Source organism: Anolis carolinensis, chromosome 1 (genome assembly GCF_035594765.1).
Source record: "Anolis carolinensis isolate JA03-04 chromosome 1, rAnoCar3.1.pri, whole genome shotgun sequence".
Classification (NCBI taxonomy): domain Eukaryota; kingdom Metazoa; phylum Chordata; class Lepidosauria; order Squamata; family Dactyloidae; genus Anolis; species Anolis carolinensis.
This window is the reverse complement of record NC_085841.1, coordinates 46,936,297-46,963,665: the sequence shown is the minus strand read 5'-3', so window position 1 is coordinate 46,963,665 and position 27,369 is coordinate 46,936,297. Positions and strand designations below refer to the sequence as shown.

Here is a 27,369-nt window from a genome sequence, read left to right as displayed (position 1 = left end):
TGTACAAAATCATAATAAATGGGCACACATCTGATATCACAAATAACAGCATTCTAAAACCAGTGAGATAATACTTTAGCATCTTAGGACAGTCTCAATGCATTTGTTGTTTTTGAATATGAGAAACTTCAAAGTCATGATTGAAGTAAACCAGATGAAAATCACTTCATCAAGAGGTCCAGTTCTATCCCCATGACCTGAATGGTTCAAAGCTTTTTAAAAATCTCACTACCTGCACTGATCAGTACATCAACACAATTACGTCTATGTTTCTATGCAACTGCTTTTTGTTAATGGCCACTGTTTAGCACACACACACACACACACACACACACACACACACACACATATACACACACACACACACACACACACACACAAAAACACACACACACACACATTTCTGTTCCCTCTGATGTCACTGATTATAGTCTTCCAATCAAGCATTTTTTAATCATTTGCCCATTAAGGAAGCACTCCATGTCTCTTGCCTGCATTACTTGAAAGCTTACATCATATCAACATTTATTAGCCTATAAGTTCCCACAAGATTATATGTTGTATGCAAGTGTAGCTGGGAAGAAACATTCATAGAGAGGCATCCCGTAGCAAATATTGAAAACCTATGTTCTTCTGCTGCAGTTTGCTATCTTTTTTGCTGTTAAACTGTAAACATAAACACAAAATGCCAATTCACAGCAGGAGGTGCAGCAGTGCTGATAAAATTGGAGTCTTTATAAGAATTGTTCCATTTGAAGAACATTGGATATATCCTGCTGATACTTACATACTGAGGGATAAAATGATATCATTTATCCACATAATCCCATTCAAATTTGTTTCAAGTAACATATCTGATAGGAGACATTGACTCTCTAGTCGATGAAAAATAACAAATGGAGTGTTAAAAAGGCCCATTTAAAATCAAAACATAGCTTTCTTTCCTTTCCTTTTTTGTTATATTAACTCCGCTTTTTCAGCTTCAGCCTGGACCTGATTACTTGAAGTGTATTGGATTCAGTCTGGTGCTAAAGGCAACCAACCCTAAAGGGCAGTTAGATTTCTAGAATACATAAAGATTAGCAGGGACAGTTTCACACACCGAGTCTGGGGAAGCGGAAGAACATGAATCATTAGGTCTGAAATGCTTTCCTTCCTCCTTGAAGATCAGAAATATCAATGGGTGACTGGGCTGCCTCTTTTCAACTGCATCACAGTCTCAGAATGCATTTGGGGAGGTACAAAGGAGCAACTATTTAAAGAACTAGCTGTGCCCGGCCATGCGTTGCTGTGGCGAAGTATGGTGGTATGGGAAATAAAGTATTGAGGAATTGGTGGTAGTTAAGGTAAAGGGTAAAGGTTTCCCCTGACATTAAGTTCAGTCGTGTCTGACTCTGGGGGTTGGTAGTCATCTCCCTGTCTAAGCCAAAGAGCTGGCATTGTCTGTAGACTCCTCCAAGGTCATGTGGGATGACTGCATGGAGCGCTGTTACCTTCCCACCGGAGAAGTACATATTCATCTACTCTCATTTGCATGTTTTTGAACTTTAGGGTTGGCAGAAGCTGGGGCTAACAGTGGGGGCTCTGTCCGTTCCCTCAATTCAAACCTGCGGCCTTTTGGTCCAGAAGTTCAGCAGCTCAGCGCTTTAACACGCTGCACCATCAGGGGATATTATTTCCTAAATATTGTGAATATACAATACTTCTGATTGTGTTTTTTTTTTGTCTGTTGGAGGCAAGTATGAATGCTGCAATTAGGGAAAATGATTAGCATGTAATGGCCTTGCAGCTTTAAAGCCTGGCTGTTTCCTTCCTGTGTGAATTTTTTGTTGGGAGGTGTTAGCTGGCCCTGATTGTTTCCTGTCTGGAATTCCCTTGTTTTCAGAGTGGTGTTGTTTGTGATATTTTATGTGCTTCTACTGTCTGTGGCCCTCAGAAAACAGAGGATTTGCCAGACTTTGGTGATGGGAATACTTTGTTGGGAGGTGTTAGCTGGCCCTGATAGTTTCCTGTGTGGAATTCCCCTGTTTTCAGAGTGTTGTTGTTTAGTGTTCTGATTTTAGAGATTGTATTGCTCTGTCTTATTATACCACAGTAGTTTTTATATATTCTAATTTTAGTGTTTTTGAATACTTGGAGCCAGACTGTATTCATTTTCACGGTTTACAGAAACACAATTATTATTAATAATAATAATAATAATAATAATAATAATAATAGTAATAATAATGACTTTGGTAATACACACTGCTTCACTCCCTTCTCAGCTTCCTTTCTGGAATAATCTTTTCTTAGGAGGTGTTAGCTGGCCCTGATTGTTTCCTTTGTGGAATTCCCAATTTCCCTGCTTTCAGAGTGTTGCTCTTTATTTACTGTCCTGGTTTTAGAGATTATATTGTTCTGTATTATTCTACCACAGTAATTATTTCATATTACAGTAGAATCTCACTTATCCAACATTCGCTTATCCAGTGTTCTGGATTATCTAACGCAGTCTGCCTTTTAGTAGTCAATGTTTTTGGAGTCAGTGTTTTAAATTCATTGTGATATTTTGGTGGTAAATTTGTAAATACAGTAATTACTACATAGCATTACTGCGCATGTAACTACTTTTTCTGTCAAATTTGTTGTATAACATGATGTTTTGGTGCTTAATTTGTATAATGATTACCTAATTTGATGTTTAATCGGCTTTTCCTGAATCTCTTCTTATTATCCAACATATTTACTTATCCAACCTTCTTCCGGCCTGTTTATATTGGATAAGTGAGACTCTACTGTATATTTATAATCTCATATTATCTGTTTAAAACTGGATTATATGAGGCCCCTTCTACACAGCTGGATAAAATGCACACTGAAGTGGATTATATGGCAGTGTGGAGTCAAGATAATCCAGTTCAAAGCAGATAATATAAGATTGTAAATGGGTTGTATAGCTGTGTTGAAGGGCCTTGAGTCTACATTGCCATATAATCCAGTTAAAATCTGATAATCTGTATTTTATAGGCAGTGTGGAAGAGGCCTAAGTGAGGCCTAACTCTGCCTGTCCCCTGGCTGAGTGGGTTGCTAGGAGACCAAGTGGGTGGAGCTTAGCCTTTTAACTGGCAGCAATTGGATAAAAACAATTATTCCTCTCCCTCTAATTAGGACTTTATTTTTCTTTTCTTTTTTGTTGTATTTATTTATTTGTTTATTTATTTTTCAAACTTATATGCCGCCACTCCCCTAGGGCTCGGGGCGGCTTACAAGAACCGGCTAAAATCAACAATTTATAAACATCTTAAAAACATCTTTAAAAAAATCTTTAAAACATCCTAAAAGCACCTTTTAAAACATCAATAACAGAACTCAAAAGCCTGTCAAAACAAGTGTGTCTTGTATGAACGTAGAGGCATGGATGAGGGGTTGTGCTGCCAGGTTTAGTATTTCTGGGATGTGTAGTTTTGTTGTTTTGTCCTAGGCCGAAATTTCATTACCCTTTTTTATATATAGATAGATTAAATCAAGCTGGAATAATGCGGATATTATGTAATGGAGAAGCAGAATACACAGTTAAAAAGAGACAAAAAGATACCAATGATTCTAACAATAAATGGAGCCAATAGATATTGATCACAAAACTAAAGAATCTGTTGTTCACAGCAGTCTTTCTCAACCTGGAGCCATCCACATGTTGTAGACTATAAGATCTATTATTCCCAGTCTAGCATTTGGACACTACATGAAGTAGCTGGAAATAATAGGAAATTACAACCACATTAGAGAAGGCTGTGCTCTCAGAACACTCTTCACTGATTTGCTAAATGCACTCTTACGTCTCCATTTGATTACAATCTTGGGAAACTTTAATATATTTTGTGGCTGTTTGTTGTGTTACTTGTGATGTCACAAAGAATGTCTTGAGCTCCCTGATTTTAACCTGGTTTGTAGCTGTTGAAAGCTGTTCATAGACAGAAGCTTTTAGGAGATTTTGAAGTGGTGTTGTAGTCACATATCTAGGACAATATATCACTGTCTTGCATGTGTGACATACTGTAGTATCTGTTACATTACACATTTATAAGGTACACAAGGTTATGGTGCTGATAAATGTGGAGTAGTAACAAAAACAACCCAAAGTCTCTTGGGCCTGTAAATGCCAACAGCATGGTATTGGCATAAATGCTTGTGGGCAGCAGTTCATAAACACACACACACACACAAAACAGAGGTAACTGGAATGGTAAACAATGAAGTCAAAGAGAACTGAACATGGCCATATAATGCAGCTTCAAATATTATGTCACAGAGAACCCAGAGAGAACTGGAGATGACTCTTGAGTCATCAGTCATGGCCATTCACAAAAACACTCACTAGGTGATTATAAGGACATCTTATCATGTATGAGCTGATGGCCATATTTAGCCTATTTTTAAAACAAGATATCCTTGTTCAAAACACAAGAGATACAATTTAACCGCTGTTCAAGTTATTTTAGTTTAGCTGTTTTATGTTACAATCTATCTTTGAATCTCCTTTGTTCAATAATGGCTATCTTAAAACCAGTGATTAAAGATACATCCATATTGTAGAAATGAACATAATAATAATAATAATAATAATAATAATAATAATAATAATAATAATAATAATTGATGCAGTCTGACAACTGTCATGGCTTGATGTTGTGGAATTCTGGGAATTGTAATTTGGAGAAGCACCAGCACCCTTTGGCAAAGAAGGCTAAAGACTCTGTAAAACTACAACTTCCATGATTCCATAGCATTGAGCCATGAAAGTGGTGTCAAATTCTACAGTGTTGATTCACCCTAAGACAGTGGTTCTCAACCTGTGGGTCCCCAGATGTTTTGGTCTTCAATTCCCAGAAATCCTAACAGCTGGTAAACTGGCAGAGATTTCTGGGAGTTGTAGGCCAAAACACTAGGGGACCCTCACGTTGAGAACCACTGCGCTAAGATGATGGGGCATATAGAGTTCAGTTCTTTAGAAGTATATAGTTATATCCTGCTATCAGTGGAATAGGTAGGGGTAATTTATCTTCCCTGGATATTCCCCTTTTTGGACATTCAAAACCTGCTCCAAGAAACCCATCAGCAGAGGACACAAGACACAAGACCTCTCGCTGAGAATTCCAAAGACTCCATCCTGAACTACATTTCCCAGAATTCTGCAGGAACAAATCGGGCAATGGGGAAATGAGGACCTGCACTTTAGAACTCTAATATGGTATCATCCTGTTTATAGAAAATGCTCAAGTGACACTAAATTTCATTTCACATAAAGGATCGCATGGGCACCTCACTAGATGTTACACCTTTGAAGAAATTGACAAAAATATAAGTCCCTTCTGAATTAGTGATGGAGTTTATAGCTTTTTTGCTGCCTACCATCTCCAGAATTCTTAGGATTCAGATGATTTGCAATTTATAGGCATTATGAACATGTCTACTCCTTTCATGGCAGCCTGAAATACAGGTAACATTCGTCAAAGAAGATAAAAGCAAAGATTCATCTGTTTACTTTACAATAGCAGATAAATTGACATAAGCAGAGATAGTATAAAATGGCTCAAGCAAGATAGTAATTCTATTTTTTGTCTTCCAGCGCTGTTCTTCTCTAGGTAATCTTAGATGGCCAGGGGCTTTATGGCCCTATCAGGACTTGTCCTTTCAAGAGCACTGTGTATTATTTAATTTAAAAGCACACAGTTGGTATTTCTTATTGCTCCCTAAATTCAGTTTATGCTTTAACTATTTCTGCATCAATATTTCTAACATGAGAAGGATAGTTGCTAGTACTAATTTGAAAAGAAATAGTTACCATATGCATTTTAAAACATTCAAAACATCATGTAAATGGCATAGAAAGGAACACTGGAATGTGCTCACTGTAACCCGCAATGTCCTTGGAGGGAGGGAGTTGGCTCCTTAGCACTGGGAACTATAGCCTGTTTCTGGAGGCTGGAGGCTGTCTGTGTGAGCAGGTCTGTGCCAAATACACACATACAGATTTTCACTTTTACTATGTGTACAGGTATAGTATACCTCGTGGGTCATGTACACATTAATAATAAATGTTATTTGGATGACGTGTCTCATAATGGAATGTATTTTAATTATGTTTTTATGTCTGTTTTAATTTTAATTAATAATTCTATTCCATGTCTGTGTTTTTATGCCCAAGGCACTGCCTAAGTGACGTTTGTAAGCCGCCTTGAGTCCCCCTCGGGGTGGAGAAAGGCGGGAGAGAAATATGGAAAATAAATAAATAAATATTTATTTATATCCCGCTACCATCTCCCCGAAGGGACTCGGTGCGGCCTACAAAAACACCACAAGGTGCAGCATACAATATAAGGCGGTACATAAATATAAAACAATTTCATATGTAATACAATATAATACTAATAACTATACAATATAATAATATTAATTACATATTATATATTACATGTAATATTACTAATATAATATTACAGTATAGTGGTATAGTACAATATAATACTGTAATATACAATGTATATTACCTCTCCTTTCAGACGAGCCTGAAGACTTGGCTCTTCCGAGAGGCTTTTGGTGACTGATCTCTGTATGATTGACCTGTTGTCCATTTGACAGTGTATGCCTTCCCCAGTATTATAATGGCACTTTATACCCATCATAGCTGAGTGGCCACCCTTCCCTGATGACATGATATATTTGCACTTTTAGCACTTTGGCCTAGATCCTTTGAACCCAATCCATGATTTTAACTCTTTATCTTGTATGTGGTTTTTTATGACTTGCTTTTATTGTCTGATTGATTGGTTTTATCGTTTTGTTTTTATATTGTTCTGTTCGGGCTTGGCCCCATGTAAGCCGCCCCGAGTCCCTTCGGGGAGTTGGGGCGGGGTATATGAATAAAATTACTATTATATTATTATTAATATTGCGCTATGTTAATAATATAATATATTGTATGTACGTATAATTTATAAGCCACTCTGAGTCCCCTTCGGGGTGAGAAGGGCAGGATATACAGTAGAGTCTCACTTATCCAAGCCTCGCTTATCCAAGCCTCTGGATAATCCAAGCCATTTTTGTAGTCAATGTTTTCAATATATCGTGATATTTTGGTGCTAAAGTCGTAAATACAGTAATTACAACATAACATTACTGCGTATTGAACTACTTTTTCCGTCAAATTTGTGGTATAACATGATGTTTTGGTGCTTAGTTTGTAAAATCATAACCTAATTTGATGTTTAATAGGCTTTTCCTTAATCCCTCCTTATTATCCAAGATATTCGCTTATCCAAGCTTCTGCTGGCCCGTTTAGCTTGGATAAGTGAGACTCTACTGTAAATGTAGTAAATAAATAAATAAATCTACAATTACAGTAGAGTCTCACTTATCCAACATAAACGGGCCGGCAGAATGTTGGATATGCGAATATGTTGGATGATAAGGAGGGATTAAGGAAAAGCCTATTAAATATCAAATTAGGTTATGATTTTACAAATTAAGCACCAAAACATCATGTTAGACAACAAATTTGGCAGAAAAAGTAGTTCAATATGCAGTAATGCTATGTAGTAATTACTGTATTTATGAATTTAGCACCAAAATATCACGATATATTGAAAACATTGACTACAAAAATGCGTTGAATAATCCAGAACGTTGGATAAGCAAATGTTGGATAAGTGAGACTCTATAATATTTCTTGAATGTAATAGGATAAGAGTAGACAAGAGTATCAAACTCTCTCGGGTAGGAACATCCTACAACGTGAACGCTGCCTCTCTTCGCAGAGAGAACGGACGGGGGGGGGGGGGGGGCTGGGCAACCCCAATAGGAATTCCCGCGGTGATTCCCGCCCTGCCAGGGAATTCCATCAGCCAAGGGAGGAGACTTTTTTGCGCTCGCTTCCGGGTTCGACTCTTTTTAACGCATGCGCAGAGCTTCTCTGCCTCACCCTCGGACCCCATTTCTTCAGACTGTACCATTGCGGCAGAGCGGCGGAGGGGACGCTTGAACCTCACCTCCCCCCCAAACGCTATTGGAACGCTCGAGGGCTTTGGGAGCGCTTTCCCCTCCCTCCAAAGCCGAGACAGTACTGGTGACGTTGGGGGGAGGAATTCCTTTCGTGGTCCTCAGCACGGCCTCACCTATTTTGGGCCGTTGGTGCGGTCTACCCCGGTCTCTCCAGCGGCCGGGCAAGACCACCCTCCCTGGCGGAGGGGGAGGAGCCGAGGGCATTGTTGGGTCAGGGGCCACACGCTGCCCGCGGGGGGTGGCGCCTCAGGGCCCCGTCACAACCCGCCCCCAGCCGTGTCACAACCCGGCTCAGTGTCACCTCAGGCACCACAGGGCGCGGCCGCCTCTCCGCTCCGTTGCCGCCGCCCGCTCTGCTCGCGAACCCACCCACCCACCTTCCTACCCAGCCTCGGCTGCAGTGGTAGCGCCCGACTCCAGCTGACCGGCCTGGAATCCCGGCTTCGAACCCCGGCCTGGAACTGGTGACGACGACGACGACGCCCCCGCCGTTGCCTCCGCCGCCGCCGCCATGGGAGACACCGGCAGCGAGCGCAGCAAGGCCCCCAGCCTGCCTCCCCGCTGCCCTTGCGGATTCTGGGGGTGAGTGAGTCCGCGGCCCAGAGAGGGAGGCAGGGAGGGACCAGGCCTGAAGAGGAGAAGGGCAGCCATAGTCCTCAAAAGCCTTATCTGAAGGCCTGGGCCTATCTTCATGGCGTTCAAAGGGGGGCGGGCCTCTTGGCCTTCCCCAAATGGCAAACTGCGCTGATCTCTCTCAGGCACTTCCTAACTTCTCCTCCTGTCTCCCTCCTTTCCTGTGTTTAAATCGACCCACAGACTTCCTTCTTTTCTTACCTGACTACCCTTTTCTTATCTCCTCAGGTTTAGGAGTTTCTACAGCAGGCCTGGGCAAGCTTAGGCCGTCCCCCCAGTTGTTTTGGACTCCAAATCCCACCATTCCTCACAGCCTCAGGCCCTTTCGGGAAGGGGCCTAAGGCTGTGAGGAATGGTGGGTGTTGGAGTCCAAAACACCTGGAGGGAAGGCCCAAGTTTGCCCAGGCCTGGACTACACTGTAGAATAAATGTAGTTTGACACCATTTTAGCTACCATGGCTCAATACTTTGGAATCCTATGAGTTGTAGTCCACAAGGTTATTTAATATTTTCTGCCAAAGAGTGCACACTACCAATCCCAGGAGCCAGTAGCATCAATCTGTGGCATTTAAAGTGGTGTCAAAAGTGCTTCAATTATTTTTTTACGTGTAATATTTATTTTTAATTCATTCAAATATACATACATTTGTGAGTGTTTGTTGCATACAGTGCAATACTTTCAGCTATTAGTCTTCCATAATCTTTCTCAGATAATATATTTCATTAAGGGTTTTTTGTGTGTGTCAGGAGCAACTTGAGAAACTGCAAGTCGCTTCTGGTGAGAGAATTGGCTGTCTGCGAGGACGTTGCCCAGGGGATGCCCGGATGTTTTTATCTTCCTTGTGAGAGGTTTCTCTCATGTCCCCACATAGAGCTGGAGCTGGAGCTCATCCACGCTCTGCCCAGGTGGGATTCGAACCTGGCAGCTTTCAGATCAGCAATCCAACCTTCAAGTCACAAGGCTTTAATCCACTACACCATTGGGGGCTCCATTAAGGGGTTACAGTCTTCTATTTAAATAGTACATATAAAGGTATTATAGGCTCCAAATTGATATCAGTTTCCTCCTTGTCTACAGTCTTATAGCTTCCCCTATGCACATTTTTAGATTTATTTTACATTGAGATATTAGATCACTGGTTGCCATTCATTAACAAAGTTCTCTAAAGATTCTCCTCTTAAGAGTACAGTTATTTTATCCATCATTAACAAATCTGTAATGTAGTTTCCCATTCTTCTAAGGGAGGTAGTGCTTCAATTATTAACAGTGAATTTTTAAAATTATTGCCATGTGCATTCAGAGTCAATGTAATTAATAACATTCAGGAGGAAGTGGACATTTTGCTGTGGTGGGTAAAAACAATCTGATCCAAAAATGTCATTCAGTCTCAAAACGTATGTAAAGTGGAGGATGATCCAGTATATCTTTTAATGTCTCTTTAAGGTAGTGGTTCTCAACCTGTGGGTCCCTGGGTGATTTGGCCTACAACTCCCAGAAATCCCAGCCAATTTACCAGCTGTTAGGATTCCTGGGAGTTGAAGACCAAAACATCTGGGGACCCACAGGTTGAGAACCACTTGTACATTCATTCATTTAGAAACTTGGGAGCTCCTCAATATATTTAATACTAGCTTGGGGACCTGGCGGTGCCCGGGTTATTGGAAAAAGGCATTATTTGTCTTTGAATGTTATGTATTCTGTTTAGAGTAGGTGAACTACAGTTCCCAGAATCATGGGTCAATCTTCCCCAAACCCTGCCAGTATTCAAAGTTGGCCATTTTGGTTCTGTATGCCAAGTATGGTCCAGATCCATCATTGGCTGGGTTCAGTGGTCTTTGGATATAGGTGAAGTATAACTTCCATAATCAAGGCCCATTCCCACAAACCCCTGCAGTATGTTCAGTTGGTCATGAGGTTTCTGTGTGCAAAGACTAGTTCTGGTCCATTGTCGGTGGGGGTCACTGTTTCTCTGGATGCAGATGAACTATAAGTCCCTTTTCCCCAAACTTGTTCAATATGTTGTATTGGTTATGGGGACCGTGTGTGCCAAGTTTGGTCCTGGTCCCTGATCAGTGGGGTTCAGTTGTAGGTGAACTATAAATCCCAGTACCTACTACTCCCAAATCTCCAGGAGAATTCCCCTCCAAACCCCCCAATATTCAAATCTGGGCATATCGGGTATGGATGGCAAATGTGGTCCAGACCCATCATTGTTTGGGTTTATAGCGTTCTGAGTGTAGGTGAACTATAACTCCTATAAATTCCCCAGTAGGAGTCACAATGGTCTGACTTGATGCAGTCAATCTCCCAAACTCCTGCAGTAAGTTTAGTTGCAGCTCAATTCTGTTGTTTGTTTTGCAGACAGATTGGAAAGGGAAGGGGAGTAGGTGGGGTCATGCAAATTTCACAGCAATGGAGAACCTTGGGATGCCTGCCTGTGGTGCAAGGGTAGGCAGAGTCATGCAATTGCATAGCAATGGAGAACCCTGGAATGCCTGCCTGTGGTGGAAGAAATAGCAAAATGTAGGATGAAATTGTCCCCAAATGAAAGCATTCCTTGGGTGGTGTTTTGTAGTGTTTGGGGAGGACATTGGGAGGGGTTGGGCTATATGTTCATGGTGCTCGCTGTAACCTCAATGTCAGTGCAAAGTAGTGACTTGCTTGCTTTTGAGCAGTGGGAAGTGTAGCCTGTTTGTGGAGGCTGGAGGCTGTCTGTGTGAGTGGACATGCGTGCCACATACACACATATGGGTTTTCACTTTTATTATGGATTTAGAATTTAGAATAGAATTAGAATTTAGATAGATTTAGATTAGATTAGGTTAGATAATATATATAGGAATAATAACATTGTAAGGTAATCATACTTAAATGTATTATCTATATGAATAGTGTAGTAATGTAATTTATTATATTATTATATATACTACAACTTATAGTACAATATATTAAAAAGGTAAAAGTTTTCCCCTGACATGAAGTCTAGTCGTAGCTGACTCTGGAGTTGGTGCTCATCTCCATTTCTAAGCCAAAGAGCCATCGTTGTCCATAGACACCTCTAAGGTCATGTGGCTGGCATTACTGCATGGAGTGCCATTACAATATATTATATACTATTAATAGTATTCTATACTGATAGTGTATTATATATTACCGTATATACTCGAAGATAAGCCGAGTTTTTTAAATCTCTTTTTGGGGGCTGAAAAAGCCTCCCCCGGCTTATAATCGGGTCAAGATCAAGCCAGCAGCAGAGCCTGGAGGCCACAGTATGTTTTCTTTTCCAAAACCTCCCTTCTCCGCTTCTCCTCCCAGGCTGGAGTTACCTTATTTTTTAAGAGAGAGAGGGACAAGGGGGGAATGTTTTTAAAAGTGAAAGGAGAGTGAATGACAGAACCTCTTGCAAGCCAGGAAGAAGAAAAAGATTGCATGGTGGAAGGGGAAGAAAAAGAGAGACACTTGCAAATTTGCAGGATTTATTATTATTTTATTGCAAGAACGTTTGAGTCAAAAGGGAGGGAAAGGAGAGCAACAGAAGGTGTGTATTTCTTTTTATTCCTAAGGAAACAAAAATGGAGTGGGGTTTTTGGGAGAGGGAGAGAAGTTTTAAAAAACCTTTTTTGGCTACTTTTAGAGTTTGAAAGAGGGAGAAATAAAAGAGGCGGGAAAGAGGAGGAAAAGAGATTTTTAGGAGGGCTTTGCTTGCATTTCTTCCTTGGGCAAATGCATGCCCCAAAGCTTGTAAATAATATATAGATTTCCCCCTACAAATACATTAATATATGAATTTTCCCTTCATATGTTTGCAGGTCTTTGCAAATCCTATATACATATAGATATCTAGAGATTTCCATGTACCTGTATATCTGTACCTATATTTATACATTAATTTTATATATGAATTTCCCTTCACATGTTTGCAAGTCTCTGCAAGTCCTAAAAAAAATATAATTCTCTATTTAGAGAGCAATAGATAGATATTAATATAGATATAGGCCTTTTAAATATGCATACACATGCAGAGAGGTCTAGATAGATGTAAACATAGATAAATGGGACTTGCAAATATTGCAGGAGGGAAATGCACATATTTAGAGAAAGGATTTGCAAACTTCAGGGGGGAAATGCAAATGTGAAATTAGTATATATAATTATATAGCTATATCTAGCCCTGCATTGTTTATATAGGCATTGAATGTTTGCCTGTTACTATGTTGGAAGCCGGCCTGAGTCCCCATGGGAAGATAGATAGAGCAGGATACAAAGGAAGTTGTTGTTATTGTTGATGATGATGATGATTATAAAGTTATTGTTGATACTATATTGTTTTTGTTGACCGTACTTCTGCACTTACAGAGTTAGCTTACTGATTTTCTTTGAAATTTAGTACATATTCAAAAAACATGTACCCCACTTATGCCTCAGTTAATGTAATTTTATTGGTTTTTTTTTTTATTTTGAAATTTACCAGTAGCTGCTGCATTTCCCACCCTCAGCTTATACTCGAGTCAATACGTTTTCCCAGTTTTTGTGGTAAAATTAGGTTCCTTGGCTTATATTCGGGGCATCTTATACTCGAGTATATACGATATATATATTGTGGTATAATAATATTGTACAACGTATAGTACATTGGGAGCCCCCGGTAGCGCAGCAAGTTAAACCACTGAGCTTCTGAACTTACTGACCAAAAGGTTGGCAGTTGGGCGTGGGGTGAACTCCCCCTGTTAACCCCAGCTTCTGCCAACCTAGCAGTTTGAAAACATGCAAATGTGAGTAGATCAATAGGTACCTCTTCTGTGGGAGGGTAAATGGTACTCTTTGAAATCATGCCGGCCACATGACCTATGGACAATGATGGCTCTTCGGCTTAGAAATGGAGATGAGCACCAACCTCCAAAGTCGGACATGACTAGACTTAATGTCAGAGGAAACCTTTACCTAATGTAATAATACTAATCTATATATATAAAAGAGTGATGGCATCACGGCGACCCACAAAACAACAAAACTACAGGCCTCCCAACCTCGAAATTTGACAACACAACCCATCATCCACGCCTCTAGGTTGATACAACAAAAAGAAAAGAAAAATAAAGTCCTAATTAGAGAGAGATGAATAATTGCTTTTATCCAATTGCTGCCAGTTAGAAGGCTAAGCTCCTCCAACTTGATCTCCTAGCAACCCAATAAAAAATAATGAAAAACACTAAAAATAATTAAAAACACTAAAAATTAATACAAAAAATATTATAATAATAACAGAAAATAACTAAAAATAATACAAGAAAATAATAAAATATAATAAATAAAAAGATAACTTAAAATAAAATTAATAAAAAAATACAAATAACGTCAAATAAAAATTACACAACAATTTTTAACCAATACCACCACCACTTTGCCACAGCAACGCGTGGCCGGGCACAGCTAGTCTATCTATATATATAAAATGATAAAGTTGTTTGCGCAGTGACTATAACAACAAAACTAAACATCCCAGAAATACGAAATTTGGCAACACAATGCAAAAGGCTTGCCTCCAGGTTACAACAACACAACCACACCACAAAACCACAATCCAGACCCACAAAACTCACAACAACGCATCATGCGATAACAACACAACTAAACGCCCCAGAAATACAAAACTTGACAACACAATGCAAAAGCCTTGCCTCCCGGTTGTAATAACACAACCACACCACAAAACCACAATCTGGACCCACAAAACTCACAACAATGCATCGTGACTATAACAACACAACTAAACGCCCCAGAAATACAAAACTTGGCAAAACAATGCAAAAGCCTTGCCTCCCAGTTGTAACAACACAACCACACCACAAAACCATACTGGACCCACAAAACTCACAACAACGCATCATGACTATAACAACACAACTAAACGCCCCAGAAATACAAAACTTGGCAACACAACACAAAAGCATTCCCTCCCGATTGTAACAACACAACCACACCACAAAACCACAATCCGGACCCACAAAACTCACAACAACGCCAACACTTCCCCAATCCCTACATTCCCACTTGGCCTCCAAAAAAAAACAATTACAATAAAAACAATGACAACAACAATAACAATAAGAATCAACACCATCACAGGCAAGAAACAGCCAGGCACTGAGGCTGAGAGGCCAGTCAGTGCTACACTGGGCCTCCAAAAAACAATACAGTAGCATCTAACTTATCCAACCTTCATGACCACAACAACAACAATAATAATAAACACCTTCACAGGCAAAACAAAAAAAGACTATTGTACCACAATGAAAATATAAACCGCACTCAGCAGAATCAGACATTACAACTAACAACAAACCAAAGACAACAGGGATCTCAAACAATTATCAATCAACACAAAAATTGAAGAAGGTAACAGACTTCAAATACTACTACTAATGTGAGTATAAAGAAGGTGGAGGTCACAGCATAAATACAACCTAATGCAGACTGACCAACACCACCAGACTAAGCCACAGCAACGCGTGGCCGGGCACAGCTAGTCTATATATATAAAAGGATAAAGTTGCGGGCACAGTGACTATAACAACAAAACTAAACATCCCAGAAATACGAAATTTGGCAACACAATGCAAAAGGCTTGCCTCCAGGTTACAACAACACAACCACACCACAAAACCACAATCCAGACCCACAACACTCACAACAACGTATCATGCGATAACAACACAACTAAACGCCCCAGAAATACAAAACTTGGCAACACAATGCAAAAGCCTTGCCTCCCAGTTGTAACAACACAACCACACCACAAAACCACACAGGACCCACAAAACTCACAACAACGCATCGTGACTATAACAGCACAACTAAACGCCCCAGAAATACAAAACTTGGCAACACAACGCAAAAGCCTTCCCTCCCGGTTGTAACAACACAACCACACCACAAAACCACAATCCGGACACACAAAACTCACAACAATGCATCGTGACTATAACAACACAACTAAATGCCCCAGAAATACGAAACTTGGCACACAACTAAACGCCCCAGAAATATAAAACTTAACAACACAACACAAAAGCCTTTTCTCCCGGTTGTAACAACACAACTGCACCACAAAACCACAGTCCGGACCCACAAAACTTACAATAAAGCTTCATGACTATAACACAACTAAACGCCCCAGAAATACAAAACTTGGCAAAACAATGCAAAAGCCTTGCCTCCCGGTTGTAACAACACAACCACACCACAAAACCACACCGGACCCACAAAACTCACAACAACGCATCATGACTATAACAACACAACTAAACGCCCCAGAAATACGAAACTTGGCAACACAACACAAAAGCCTTCCCTCCCGATTGTAACAACACAACCACACCACAAAACCACAATCCGGACCAACAAAACTCACAACAATGCATCGTGACTATAACAACACTACTAAACGCCCCAGAAATACAAAACTTGGCACACAACTAAACGCCCCAGCAATACAAAACTTGCCAACACAACACAAAAACCTTGCCTCTCAGTTGTAACAACACAACCACACCACAAAACCACAATCCGGACCCACAAAACTCACAACAACGCATTGTGACTATAACAAATACAAAATTTGACAACACAACTCATCCACCTCCCCAATCTCTACATTCACCCTTGGCCTCCAAAAAAACAATTACAATAATAACAATGACAACAACAACAACAATAAGAATCAACACCATCACAGGCAAGAAACAGCCAGGCACTGAGGCTGAGAGGCCAGTCAGTGCTACACTGGGCCTCCAAAAAACAATACAGTAGCATCTAACTTATCCAACCTTCATGACCACTACAACAACAATAATAATAAACACCTACATAGGCAAAACAAAAAAAAGACTATTGTACCACAATAAAAATATAAACCGCACTCAGCAGAATCAGACATTACAACTAACAACAAACCAAAGACAACAGGGATCTCAAGCAATTATCAATCAACACAAAAATTGAACAAGGTAACAGGCTTCAAATACTACTACTAATGTGAGTATAAAGAAGGTGGAGGTCACAGCATAAATACAACCTAATGTAGACTGACCAACACCACCAGACTAAGCCACAGCAACGTGTGGCTGGGCACAGCTAGTATATTATATATTACGGACTTAGGCAATCCCTCGTTGTCCAAATATGATGGCCTTCCAAGTATAGTGTCTTGATGGTGGATACATAGGTGACTGTAGAGCCTTATTCTTGACCCGCATGTTCTTCCACACTGAGGACATTGGTTTCCAAATGGAAGGCAGTCCCGGTCAGGGTTGGCTTGATGCGCTTTCCTCTTGGCACGTTTCTCTCTTTCACTCTCCATTTGTGCCTCTTCGACAATGGAATAGGCTCGCTGCTTGGGAGGCTGGGTACTTATGTTCTTAGTGGAATGGTTTTTTGAGCTGCTAGAATTGCAATGAACAGCATTGCTGCTTCAAAGCCTGGCTGCTTGCTATCTAGCGGACTCTTTGGTTGGTCAGCTTCAATAGTACAGAGTAGTATCACTGCTTCAAAGCCTGGCTGCCTTCTACCAAGGTTAATCCTTTGTTGGTCTGGTTGAATTGCACTGAATAGCCTTGCAGCTTCAATGCCTGGCTGTGTTATAGCTAGGGGAATCCTTGTTTGGTGAGCTGGAGTGGCACCTTCAATCAAAGAGCCTGGCTACTTCCTTTGTAGGAGAATCATTGTTTGGCCAGCTTGAATTGCACTGAATAGTCTTGCAGCTTAAATGCCTGGTCACTTTCTACCTTGTGGAATCCTTGGTTGCCCAGGTTGAATAGCAATTAATAGTCTCGGTGCGGCCAGTATGAATGCTGCAATTAGTCACCTTGATTAGCATTTAATAGCTTTGCAGCTTCAAAGCCTGGATACTTCCTGCCTGGGGGAATCCTTTGTGGGGAGGTGTTAGCTGGCCCTGATTGTTTCCTGTCTGGAATTTCTCTGTTTTCAGAGTGTTGTTCTTTATTTACTGTCCTGATTTTAGAGATTATATTCTGTATTATTATACCACAGTAAATATTATATATTATACTAGCTGTGCCCGGCCACGCGTTGCTGTGGCTTAGTCTGATGGTGTTGGTCCGTCTACATTAGGTTGTATTTATGCTGTGACTTTCACCCTTCTTTATACTCACATTAGTAGTAGTATTTGAAGTCTGTTACCTTCTTCAATTTTTGTGTTGATTGCTAATTGCTTGAGATCCCTGTTGTCTTTGGTTTGTTGTTAATCGTGACGTCTGATTCTGCTGAGTGCGGTTTACATCTTACTGTGGTACAATAGTCTTTTTTTTTGCCTGTGTAGGTGTTTATTATTGTTGTTGTTGTAGAGGTCATGAAGGCTGGATAAGTTAGATGCTACTGTATTGTTTTTTGGAGGCCCAGTGTAGCACTGACTGGCCTCTCAGCCTCAGTGCCTGGCTGCTTCTTGCCTGTGATGGTGTTGATTCTATTTTTGTTGTTATTGTTATTATTGTAATTGTTTTTTTGGAGGCCAAGTGTGAATGTAGGGATTGGGGAGGTGGATGAGCACTGAATGGCCTTGTAGACTCAGTGCATGGCTGATTCTTGCCTGTGTAGGTGTTTATTATTAGTGGGTGAGTGGATGGATAGATGAGTGGATGGATAGATAGAGTGGGTGCTCTCCTTGTTTCCTTTATTCCTATGCTGTTCGCTTTCTCTGCTACGATCCTGAGTTCGCTGATAAGAACACACTGGTCAGAAAGGAGGGTAAATATAACCGGATCAATGGCCTTTCTCTCTCTTTTGCTCTTGGCCTTCCGGGCAGAGAGGGAGGGCTCTTGTACTTGGCGTTCCTTCGCTTCGCTTCCCTCCCTCCTTCCTTCGTTCTATTCGTCCCAGCCTTTCCTGCCTGCAGAGCCATGGAACTGGGTCAATGGGTTGGATGGCAGGGAAAGGGAGAAGGAAGAGGCCTTTAATTGAAATGCATGGACTCCATGCCATGGGGTGCTGGAATTTGTAGTTTGCATCCAGTCCAACCCCTTTCTTTCTTTTTGTCATGGAGGAAGAACCCACCCATACCTTTCAGACAGATGGCCATCCGGTTTAGTTGTGTTGTTATAGTCACAATGCGTTGTTGTGAGTTTTTTGGGTCCAGATTGTGGTTTTGTGGTGTGGTTGTGTTGTTACAACCGGGAGGGAAGGCTTTTGTGTTGTGTTGCCAAGTTTCGTATTTCTGGGGCGTTTAGTTGTGTTGTTATAGTCACAATGCGTTGTTGTGAGTTTTCTGGGTCCGGATTGTGGTTTTGTGGTGTGGTTGTGTTCTTACAACCAGGAGGCAAGGCTTTTGCATTGTGTTGTCAAGTTTTGTATTTATGGGGCGTTTAATTGTGGTGTTATAGTCACGATGCATTGTTGTGAGTTTTGTGGGTCCAGATTGTGGTTTTGTGGTTTGGTTGTATTGTTACAACCGGGAGGCAAGGCTTTTGCGTTGTGTTGTCAAGTTTTGTATTTATGGGGCGTTTAATTGTGGTGTTATAGTCACGATGCATTGTTGTGAGTTTTGTGGGTCCAGATTGTGGTTTTGTGGTTTGGTTGTATTGTTACAACCGGAAGGCAAGGCTTTTGCGTTGTGTTGTCAAGTTTTGTATTTCTGGGGCGTTTAGTTGTGTGCCAGGTTTTGTATTTCTGGGGCGTTTAGTTGTATTGTTATAGTCACGATGCATTGTTGTGAGTTTTGTGGGTTGAGTGTGGTTTTGTGGTGTGATTGTGTTGTTACAACCGGGTGGCAACGCTTTTGCTTTGTGTTGCCAAGTTTTGTATTTCTAGGGTGTTTAGTTGTGTTGTTATAGTCATGATGTGTTGTTGTGAGTTTTGTGGGTCCGGATTGTGGTTTTGTGGTGTGATTGTTTTGTTGTAACCGGGAGGCAAGGCTTTTGCATTGTGTTGCCAAGTTTCGTATTTCTGGGATGTTTAGTTTTGTTGTTATAGTCACTGCGCCCGCAACATTATCCTTTTATATATATAGATTTATGATCTTATATCATGTGCTTAGAACTGGATTATATGAGGCCCCTTCTACACAGCTATATAAAATCCACACTGAACTGGGTTATATGGCAGTGTGGACTCAAGATAATCCAATTCAAAGCAGATACTGTGGATTATGTGCCTTGGCATTTTGGGTTATATAGCTGTGTGGGAGGGACTTCAGTCTACACTGCTAGATAATCCAGTTCAAATCAGATAATCTATTTTATAGGCAGTGTGGATGAGGCCTAAGTGCACTCTGCTTGTGCCCTGGGCACCATTTTGGCTGAGGGAATTGCTAGGATATGAAGTGGGTGGTGCCTAAAGGGGTAGGGGCTACCGTTCTTAGCTGTTTCTAAAGGGGGAAAACTACTCTTTTTCATCCTCTAATTTGGGCTTTATTTTTCTAGGTTTTTTTGTTTGAAAGACATAGACTGGATGACTGTCTTCTGGCCAAATTTGGTATCATTTGGTTCAGTGGTTTTGCTGTTTATTCCATAGTATAACAGTACATTACATTTATATATATATAGATATTGTGGTATAATTATAAAGTACAATATAACGATAAATAATATAATTGTATATTATATTACACTTAATATTAGTAATAATATTGCAGTATAGTACAATATAGTAATATATAATACTAATATTGTGCTATGCTAATAATATACATTATATAGTAAAGGTTTTCCCCTGACGTTAAGTCCAGTCATTTCTGACTCTGGGGGTTGGTGCTCATCTCCATTTCTAAGCTGAAGAGCCGGCGTTGTCCGTAGACACCTCCAAGGTCTTATGGCCGGCATGACTGCATGAAGCGCCGTTACCTTCCCACCAGAGCAATACCTATTGATCTACTCACATTGGCATGTTTTCGAACTGCTAGGTTGGCAGAAGCTGGAGCTAACAGCGGGCGCTCACTCCGCTCCTGGGATTTGAACCTGCGACCTTTCGGTCTGTAAATTCAGCAGCTCAGTGCTTTAACACACTTCGCCACGGGGGCTCCTAAAACATTATATGTATATAAATACATTATATATACATACAATATTGATAATATTATAAGGGTTTTGGATTTCAACTTCCAGAAATCCAAAAACACCTGGAAAATCAGTTTGGGAAACACTTAACTACACCAGAAATTGACAGTTTGGACTGGATGGCCCTTGAGGTCTCTTCCAACTCTACTATTCTATGATTCTATGACACTACTTTAACAGCCAAGACTAAATTCTTATGGAATACATCAACATCCTTTCCTCATGCCTTTCAGTGTTCAAATCTATCCACTTCATTCCTTATTTATTCCTTCCCTTTTTCCCCTCCTTTAGTGTTGTTGCCATATAATATGCCTCCACACTATAGATATCATGGAGTTTTGATTCCATGTTAACTGCCATGGCCCAATGCTATGAATTTATGGGAGTTGTAGTTTTGCAAGGTCTTCAGCATTGAGCCATAGTTAAAGTTGCATGAAACTGCATTAAATCTACAGTGTAGATGGCCTCATAATGATTAAGTATTATGTAAGTCCTGCTTTATTTCCCAGAAGTTACTCACCTATCCTTTTGGTACTTAAATCTACCAATTCTCTTCCTTATTTCTCCCCTTTTCTTTCCTCATGTGGTGTGTTATTGCCATATAATGATTAAATGCTATGTCAACCCTGTTTTACTTCCCAGGTATAACTACTACTTCTGTTACTTTTCCTTCATTGTTTTTGGTGGACTTCACTTTCATTTGCTGAAGTGATGCAGAGAAATTTCCCTAAAAGGAAATTTCCTTCCTTTTTCTCAGTCTGAGCATCCATTATCCAAAATACTCTATTACTGTCCACGTAGATGGCTTAGGATGCATCGATGCTGTATAATTTTATACAATATTTTCTAATAATTTTGTGTATGAAACAAAGTTTGTGCACATTGAACTATCAAAACTAACCATGTTTCATTATCTCAGCGTACATCTATATAGTGGAATTAATACAAATTCACACCTCTTTAAATGTCATGGCTCACTGCTATGGAAACCTGGGAATTGTAGTTTGGAGAGGTACCAGCATTTGTCAGCAGGAAAGACTAAAGAGCCTGTAAAACTACAACTCCTAGGATTCCATAGCACTGCGTCCTGGCAGTCAAAGCGGGTGGTGTGTAAGGTGTGCATAAAACCTAAACTAATTGCATGTTTAGACATAGTACCATCTCCAAGGTATTTTATTATTTACCTAAATGCAAATACAGGTGTTCCAAAATCATCCTAGTCCCATACATTTTGGATAAGGAATACCTAATTTGTATTCATTTATTCTTCCATCATCCCAAATTAAGAGGAAAATTTCACTCTTAATTTTGAGCATCTCACCTTGATAATGATAGAGACATTGATACAAAAACACCCAGTGGGAAGCAATGGTTAATAGTATTTACACCAATCTAAGGTGCACTTTTTATGGCTAAACCACCATGCCAAAATTGGGGTGCACATTACATTTGTGTAATATGGTAAAGTGCAGGTGGGCGTGCATGGGAGAGGCAGTGGGAGTGTGCACCAGCCTCCCTGTTTTCTCCAAGTTGGAGCCGCCTTTGCCACCTTCTCCGCTCACCAGGGCTGCTGTGTCGTCAGAGCCAGGGCTATTGGACACTGGCTCCACCGCCTCTGCCCTCCTCACCCTCCTTCTCCTCTCTGGGCCCTGCCTTTCCAGAGCCAAGGCTGCCCCCACTGGCTTCCTGCCGTCTTTACTCTCCTCCTCCTTTTCCTTCTCCTCTTCTTCCTCTCACTGGGTCACTGCCTTGCCAGAATTAAGGCTGTTACCACTACCTCCTGGGGTGGCGTTGGTAGGCGGTGATGGTATCCATCGGGGTCCAGTTTAGATTGTGTGCAAGGAGGGGGCCTGACCACCAGCATAAGGAGGCGATTTTGGCTCTGGTGAGTGAGTGGAATCTGAGGGGGCTGACCCTAGGAGCGGAGGAGGGGGCTGGCACGAGCTCCAGTTGCCTCTCTTGTGCATGCACCTGCCTGTCTTTTCTCTTAAATCTTTCTTTCTGTCACTTTAATCATCACTGCTTTTACCCCTTTTGTTTACTCTGCTCAGAATGAAAATACCCAGTTGCCTCCTATGGTGCCATTCAAATGTAGATGGGAAGGAGGACTTGATGTTTTTTTTTAACTGAGAAATGGGGGGTGGGCATAAATAGTTCTACTTGAGAATCTTGTTTATCTCCTTCCTTTCTCCCACCCTCCCTCTCTCTTCCTTTTCTTTCTTCCATTTTTCTCTTCTATCCTCTTGTCATCCATCTCCTCCTGTTCCTTTTTCCTTCCTTCCTATCTCTTTCATATCATTTCCATCCCTCCTCCTCTCTTCCTTTTCTCCTCTTATTCCCTTCTAATCTCTTGTCATCCATTTTTTCCCTTTTTCTTTTTCATTCCTTTCTATCTCTTATCCTTTCCATCCCTCCTCTTCTCTTCCTTTTTTTCTTTTCTTCTCTCATTGTTTTCTTTCTTTCTTCTTTTGCTTCCTTCCTTCCTCCTCTCTCCCTCCTTTCCTTCCTCTTTTCTCACCTTCTTTCTAGCCTCCATCCATCTTCTCCTTTCTTCCCTCTTTTTTTCTTTTGTTTCCATCTTCCCTCCTTCCAGTTTCCCTGTTCCTTTCCTTCCCATCTTCCCATCCAGAGTGACCTGATTAACTTTTTTTTTACTTTTAAAGAAGGAATTCCAAGTAGGCAGCTACTGTAATGCACACCTTTTTTGGGCCAAATTACAAGGAGTGTCCTTTTTGTGTTGATGAAGGCTTTCATGGCCGGGATCACAGGGTTGTTGTATGTTTTCCGGGCTGTATGGCCATGTTCTAGAAGTATTCTCTCCTGACGTTTCGCCCACATCTATGGCAGGCATCCTCAGAGGTTGTGAGGTATGGAGAAATTAAGCAAGGAAGGTTTATATATATCTGTGGAAAGTCCAGGGTGAGAGAAGAGGCCAGTGTGAATGTTGTAGTTAATCACCTTAATTAGCACTGAATAGCTTCATCTCCTGGATTCTTACTGCCTGGGGGCATCCTTTGTTTGAAGTCACAGCTCCATGGTATACGGTAGACTCCTTCAGAGGTGAGAGGATCCCTCTTGTCGTTTGCTGACCGTAGCACCTCAACAGTTCCTGGACCACCTCAACAGTACCCACCCAAACATCCAATTCACCATGGAAAAAGAAAAGGAAGGAAAACTGCCATTTCTAGATGTTCTGGTCATCCGCAAACCCAAACAACACTTGGGCCACACAGTTTACAGAAAACCTACACACAGATAGATACCTTCATAAAAACTCCAACCATCACCTCTGCAGGAGTCTACCGTATACCATGCAGCTGTGGACAAGTCTACATAGGGACCACCAAACGCAGCGCCCAAACACGAGTCAAGGAACATGAAAGGCACTGCAGACTAACTCAACCAGAGGAATCAGCCAAAGCAGAGCACTTGATGAACCAACCTGGACACAGTATATTATTTGAGAACACAGAAATGCTTGACCACTCCAACAACTATCATGCCAGACTACCCAGAGAACCCATTGAAATTCACAAGCATGTGGACAACTTCAACAGAAAGGAGGAAACCATGAAAATGAACAAAATCTGGCTACCAGTATTAAACAACTAAATAATAATATTATAATAAACTTTATTTATACCCCGCCATCATCTCCCCAACGGGGACTCGGGGCTGCTTACATGGGGCCATGCCCAGAACAATACAATATAACAAAACATAATAGAACAATAAATCATAGCACATTAAACAACAATAAAACAACAACAATAAAAGAAAATATACACTACATTAAACAAGATCAAAAGAACAACAAAACCAAGGGCGAGCCACATGAACACTAGGTTAAAACTCGGGGTGAGAAAGGAAGTAGGAGTAAAAACCACAGAGGACAGGGTCATAAAGTGGCGGTTTAATCTGGAGGACAAATATTGAAGGAGAGCAGCAAAAGGGATGTATGTAGTGATTACTCTCCAAAGGCACAACGGAAGAGCCATGTTTTCAGGTCTTTCTTAAAGGCTGCTAATGTGGGGGCTTGCCTAATCTCACCGGGCAGTGAGTTCCACAATCGGGGGGCCACAGCAGAGAAGGCCCTCAGAACAGTAAATAAGAAGCAACACTCTGAAAACAGAGGAGTTCCAAACAGGGGCAGCTAATGACTCCGAACAAAGGATGCCCCCAGGCAGTAAGAATCCAGGAGATGAAGCTATTCAGTGCTAATTAAGGTGATTAACTACAACATTCACACTGGCCTCTTCTCTCACCCTGGACTTTCCACAGATATATATAAACCTTCCTTGCTTAATTTCTCCATACCTCACAACCTCTGAGGATGCCTGCCATAGATGTGGGCGAAACGTCAGGAGAGAATACTTCTAGAACATGGCCATACAACTCGGAAAACATACAACAACCCAGTGTCCTTTTTGCCGCTGCGCATTACATTCATCAGCAAATACTTTTTGGTTTCAGGGTCTTGAAAATTGAGGTGTACATTAGATTTGATGGCACACTAGATTTGAGTAAATACATTAATAATCCAGTGGGGAAGATCTGTGTCTAAAAGTTTGTATCTTTGTCATATTTTTACTTTCAATTAATAACAAATATCTGGGGTGAAGATGATCAGTACTATTTTTGCTTTTCTGCTTCCCTCTCCCTTTGTTGTGGCTTTTTCTATATAATTTGATGTTTGTTAGGAGTTTAAAAATACTCCTTTTCTGGAGTTATCCAGTGGAAGTACACAGAATAGGAGAGACTCTGGTAAGATGCTTAGTACACATAGTATTAGTTTACTTAGTTGCAGTAATATTATTATATTTTGACATTCATTATATGAACAAAGAAAAAGGTAGTAAAACAATTATAACTCTCTTGGCTACAACACATTTTATCATAACAAACTTGCTAATCTTTGCAGTGCTACAAGATCATGGGAACAGGCCCCTTTGTGTAGTGGGATTTCCATCTCTCTTTCTTCCCCAGTTTAATACAAGTGTTGATTTAGTGTTGAACAGTTCAAAGTTCAAAAGAAATACTCTATCTGCATTTAGAGTAACATGTGGATGTATATTATCGTTTTTACCATAGTTAAGGAGTTGAGCACACAAATGCAGTAGGTCAGTGGTTCTCATCCTGGGGTCACCAGATGTTTGGGGCCTACAACTCCCAGAAATCCCAGCCAGTTTACCAACTGTTAGAATTTCTGGGAGTTGAAGGCCAAAAACATCTGGGGACCCCAGGTTGAGAACCACTGCAGTAGGTGAATATTGCTAAACTTTGTGAGCACAGTGCTGTGTTCCTGTAAAGAGTCATTTGACCTAGTTACCTATGATGAGTAGAATTTCATGTAGGCAGGAAAGCTTTTGTATAGTGAATTTTGTAAAGAGCTGTAATACTCTATAATAGACATTTCTTGACAAGTACGTAAATGTAGTTGTTGGTGTACAGTTTAAGAGAATGTAGTACCTTAACCTGATGCTTTTAAGAAAATGACTGTTGCAGATATATTCAAAATTTCAGAAAGACTTGAGAAGATCTCAGGTCTGTCAAAACTTCCACCTAAATTATCTTCAAAGGTGGTTGTTCATTCCAGTTTCTACCATTCAGGAAAACCTTATTAGCCATGTCTTTTAAAGCCATGAAGTCATGTAATCTGTACTACTTTAACATGTATGTGATGGAACTTAGACACTTAATGGTAATTACTTGCAATTGTAATTTAACATCCCCCCTTTTTATGCTCCCCTTATTTCCTTTAGCTTCGCCATCCTCTTTTGATTTCTCTACTCTTTATTCTAATTTTAATTTTATTTCAGTCTGTGTTATTTAGAATAGGAATGGGCACTGTGCTCCAGTTGTTATTGAGCTACATTTCGCAATACTCCAATGTGAAAAGTGAAAATAGCAAAATAATTAATTGACTTTTTATATGTATAGTTAGACTATATTTTACATCTGCTAGGGGAGTCTGAAGACAATCAATTTGAAAATTTCTTCTCTTTTATGTGTGTGTGTGTGTTTAAAACTCACAGAGAATAAAGTTCCAATGGGTTCTTGCAGTTTTTCAAAGCAGCTTTCCCAGGGTAGTTCTACACAGTACACATAATGTGGGGTGGAAGTGGCATCAAAAATGCTGCATTCAGACTGCACTGTGGCCCAGCAGGGGCACCTTGAGCCATCTTGGGGGCAGGAGAGTATTCGTGCTGCTTAGCTACATCAAAGCCAGTTCAGCACCGCTTGTCAGGGTGCCATTCTCCCACCCTGTGATGCCAGCTGTAATGATAACAGGGGACATCCCGCATAGTCAGCAGCCTCTCTTCCTGGTTCTGTTCCATGTGAGTGGCAAAGAATCCTGAAGTGATCATCTCCCTCTTTCCTCCTTCTCTCCTTTTGTAGTCACATAGCACAGAACCAGGAAGGGAGACCGCAGAGGAGCAAGAACATAGAACCATTGCCTCTGTAGCTGGCAGTGACAGGGAGAGCAAGGACAGGAAGGGGCAGCAATCTTAGGCAATCTGAGCCTGAGGAGTGTGGGGTGGTATCTGCATTACCTGAATGCCAAGGGGAAGTCCAAATCCTGCACCAGGATTCAGGCATTCCTCTGTGCTTTTTGAACTTGGGATGCAG

General features: G+C 40.8%; 1 protein-coding gene across 1 annotated transcript in view; it reads left to right on the top strand.

Moving 5' to 3' along the window:
• Window positions 1-8,440: 8,440 nt before the first annotated feature.
• The window catches only part of zfand3 (zinc finger AN1-type containing 3), a 192,324-nt gene continuing 173,395 nt past the window's right edge, over window positions 8,441-27,369 (top strand). Inside the window, 1 exon segment of the mRNA NM_001293125.1 lies at window positions 8,441-8,622. Coding sequence (NP_001280054.1) covers window positions 8,552-8,622 — 71 coding nt within the window. The 5' untranslated portion in view covers window positions 8,441-8,551.